We start from the raw sequence: 3,522 nt of genomic DNA, 5'->3' as shown, positions 1-3,522 counted from the left end.
AAAATCAGTCCCCTTTAAGGTGCCTTTAGCTGAGCACTCCAAATTCAGGCACCCAAGATCACGAGTCACTTTTTAATATTTAGGCTGTATTAACAAGCTATCTGAGAAGTTTTTCACACATTTTCATAACTGTAGATGTCATCTATTTTCCAAACTGAACCCTGCATATATCACAAAAATTTTATAGGCTCAAATCCTCTCCAACAAAGAGGCAAAGCAACAGGTTAAGTACTGAGAAGGCCATTCTCTCCAAGTGGTTGCTGTGTTCCCACTACCATAGAGGGGAGACTTCTGCCCGTGGATCCAAGCAGACATGGATTTACCAGCCATGCCATTGTCCCTCCCTGAAGACCCCACTTTTTACTAAAGAGGAGGGAGCCTCCTTCTTGTTCCACTGGTCAAAAAAGATCAGAACTAGCTAATTTTAGGATTCAAAATACTATGGTAACAGTTAGGGTATTGGAACGGAGGGCTAGGAATCACAACTCCTGAGCTCTGTTCCATGGTTCTGTAACTCATTCACTGTGTGGCCCTGGCACTCAACCTCTTGTGTCTGTTTCCATTTGTAAATAGGCACGATTACCTGTCTCACACACAGGGGCAGTGAGGCTTTTTTCATTAACATTTGTATTGGGCTTTGAGATTCTCTGGTGGAAGATGCAATTAAAAGTGCAAAACTGCTCTGGTTTTGTTTAGTGAAAATAGTTATGCAAGAAAAGAACAAGTTTATATTTTAAAACTTTATCCAGAGAACTGCTTGAACCTCACCTTGAAAATATCAGGCCTTTCCCAAGGAGGCCAGCCTTATGGCTTAAGAAACACATCTTAGCAAGAATCACTCTGACTGTATCAATGGCAAGCACTGGAGATTAAAAATAATAAGAGAAAGAAAAAGAATCAGGTTAAAACCTTATTTATGGGGACCCCGTCAGGTAGTTTCAGATCAATAGTTTGGTTTTATTATTATTTAACAAAAACTAATATCAATAGAAATATTTTTATGTGTTTAAATAGGAATACAAATAATTTGGATATAAACATTGCCCTGCAGTGTTTGCACCCCAGTGTTTGCAGCACTGGAATTATGCCCAAGAACCAGTGTAATACTACAAACAAATCTATAACAAAAAAGTAAAGCTAACCTATTTTCCAGTTAGTTAAGTGCAAAAAACTAAACAGTATAAAATGGTGACAAATAAGTTGGAATTTTAAACTTTTTTGTTTATGAAAAGTATTATTAGTAACACATAATTTTCCCTTTGATATATTTAGCCTGACAGTGTCCCTTTGAGCCAGTTCTGCCCTGATTTCTGTCTATGAAATCTCTTTGAATCCCATGAAGTCTCCTGGGATGTAAATCCATGCAGATTTTGGCCCTTTATCCTTTCTCAAGCTCTTACAAAAATGTTTTGTACAGATCACTTGTTACTCTCATTTTGAAACATCTTTGCCTCTTGAAGGATTTCTGTGGTGTCAGAGAAGCAGAGGAACACCAAGGAAGAAAAGGCCACTGCAGCCATTCCATATCCATTTATCTTCTTCTTGCTCAGATGAAGTGGATCCAGCTCGCCTCACATTCCCTAGGCATCTTGAGAAGGTGACTCCTGCAGGTGAAGCTGTAGTTCTTACCTTGGTTGTTATCCCAGTACTCCTGCCCATTGACACAATATCTCACTGCAAACTGGACTACAGAGCACAGCTGGAGGAGGAAAGGAGGCATGGGGAGAAAGAAAGTGAAGACATCAGCTTGACCCTTCCCAGCGTCCTGAGGATTGCTGCTGTGCCAATGAGCACACACTTCATGCATGCTCTTCCACTGGTTGAAGGTGTAGCGCACAGACACCTGCTTCTCGAAGGCCACATTGAGAACTTGGATAGTGCCACTGAGCCCCAGGTCTGAGCTGGTCACACATTCTAGACACACCAGCTGCTGATGAAGGCGGGTGGAGAAGTCCACACAGTCCACAGGCTGCTGGAAGTCAGGCACCAAGCACTGCATGGTGATCTCCATATCCAGCTGGCTGCAGCAAAGGTCCGAGTTGATGGAAAGCCTGGAGAGGACATGCAAGGGGATGGATGGGTCCTCCCCAACCTGAAAGACTTTCACTTCAGCCAGCTCCAAGCCCAATGCATCAGCAAATCTCACCCGGTTAATGCGGCTTCTCTTGCACACAGGAACACGGCATTGTGCTGCTGTATTCTTCAACCTCTCAGGGGAAGTGGGCAAAGACCTGGCTCGTCGGCGTATGATAGGCTGCAGGTGTGGGTCACAGCTGATAGTAGTGCTGCTCTGAAGATGACATGGTTGTGGCTCCCTCTTGGGTGGGGTGCTCAGACTGGAGCTGCCACGCAATGGCTGGTGCTCCGGCCGCCACCGTCCTGGACCCAATGCTTCTTCAGCCCTTAGCATGTTCTGATACAGACCGGAGAGGTAACTGGGGCTCCTCTGAGGGACACGTACCTCCATTGTTTCCTGAAGGCAAGGTGACAAAGTTGATGCCGCAGCTGCTGAAAACTGTCTCTTTTGTGACAGGGAGGGGCCTCCGAGATGACAGCAGTCACAGGGGCAGTGACTGAGTATTTGAGATTATTGCACTGGATGGTGTAACTAGCGTTGGCTGAAGTGGTATAGGCTGTTGCAATGGATGACAGGAATCTGGAAACTATTGCACTAGCCTGAAGAGAATTTGAAGCTAATGCACCAGATGGAAGGATATACGTCGTCTCACTGAGTAGAGAATTCAAGGCTAAAAGGCTATTACGCTGAATGGTGGAGCACGAGCACTCAAAGACGTTGCACAGGCTTAGGTGGGATCAAGGCTGTCACACTGGATGCTGGTGGACTTGAGGCTATCACGAAAGCTGGAGACAGTTGTGCTGGACGCTGGCGGATTCAAGGCTGTTGTACCCGTTGAAGGCGGACTGCAAGCTGCTGTGGTGGGCACTATGGGGTTCGAGGTTGTTGCACAGACTCAAGAGGGATTGAAGGCTGTTATGATGGATCCAAGACGCTTGCCCTGTCTGGAGCAGGATTCGAGGCGGTCCCACTTGATGCTGGATGATTCAAGACTCCTGCACAGGCTGGAGGAGTCTTGGAGGTCACTGGGCTGCAAGGAAGCAGAACAGAGGCTGTTGCACAGGCTGGAGGAGGTTGGAGGCTGTCAGGATGCCTGGTGGAGGAATCGATGCTGTGTCACTGGCGGGAGGAGGAGGAATCCAGGTCTGGGGCGGGGGGGGGGGGGGGGGGAGGGCTGCAGCCCACCTCTAACTCCACCCCTCCCACTACTCTCCTACGGCGCCTGTCTGCTCTGGGGTGGTAGCCAAGACTCAGCCCCACCGCAGGCCGAGTGCTGGAAGCCGCCCAGCAGCCAGGTCCCAGGGCACTCAGGGCTCCAGCCGCCCTGCGCATCAGCTGACAGATTGGTTTGCAACTGGGGCACGCAGGCCACACCCCCTCCGACGCTCTGGTGCAACGCCCCCATCTCCCCCAGTATGGTAGCACCTCCTGCCATGCGCCTTCCC

General features: G+C 48.1%; 1 protein-coding gene across 1 annotated transcript; it reads right to left on the bottom strand.

Moving 5' to 3' along the window:
* Window positions 1-53: 53 nt before the first annotated feature.
* Window positions 54-3,163, bottom strand: LOC112121968 (protein phosphatase 1 regulatory subunit 3D-like). The gene has a single exon (XM_029913975.1). The coding sequence runs from the start codon at window positions 2,465-2,467 to the stop codon at window positions 1,547-1,549; it is 921 nt and encodes a 306-aa protein (XP_029769835.1). The 5' UTR covers window positions 2,468-3,163; the 3' UTR covers window positions 54-1,546.
* Window positions 3,164-3,522: the final 359 nt, after the last annotated feature.

This window comes from Terrapene carolina, unplaced genomic scaffold (genome assembly GCF_002925995.2).
Source record: "Terrapene carolina triunguis isolate 2854851 unplaced genomic scaffold, T_m_triunguis-2.0 Scaffold21860, whole genome shotgun sequence".
Taxonomy (NCBI): domain Eukaryota; kingdom Metazoa; phylum Chordata; order Testudines; family Emydidae; genus Terrapene; species Terrapene triunguis.
Note: the sequence above shows the minus strand (reverse complement) of the source record. Positions and strands in the feature narration are given on the sequence as shown.

What these genes read in the sequence shown, in the direction of transcription:
- LOC112121968 (XM_029913975.1), bottom strand. Translation starts at nt 2,467, where the DNA reads ATGGAGGTACGTGTCCCTCAGAGGAGCCCCAGTTACCTCTCCGGTCTG.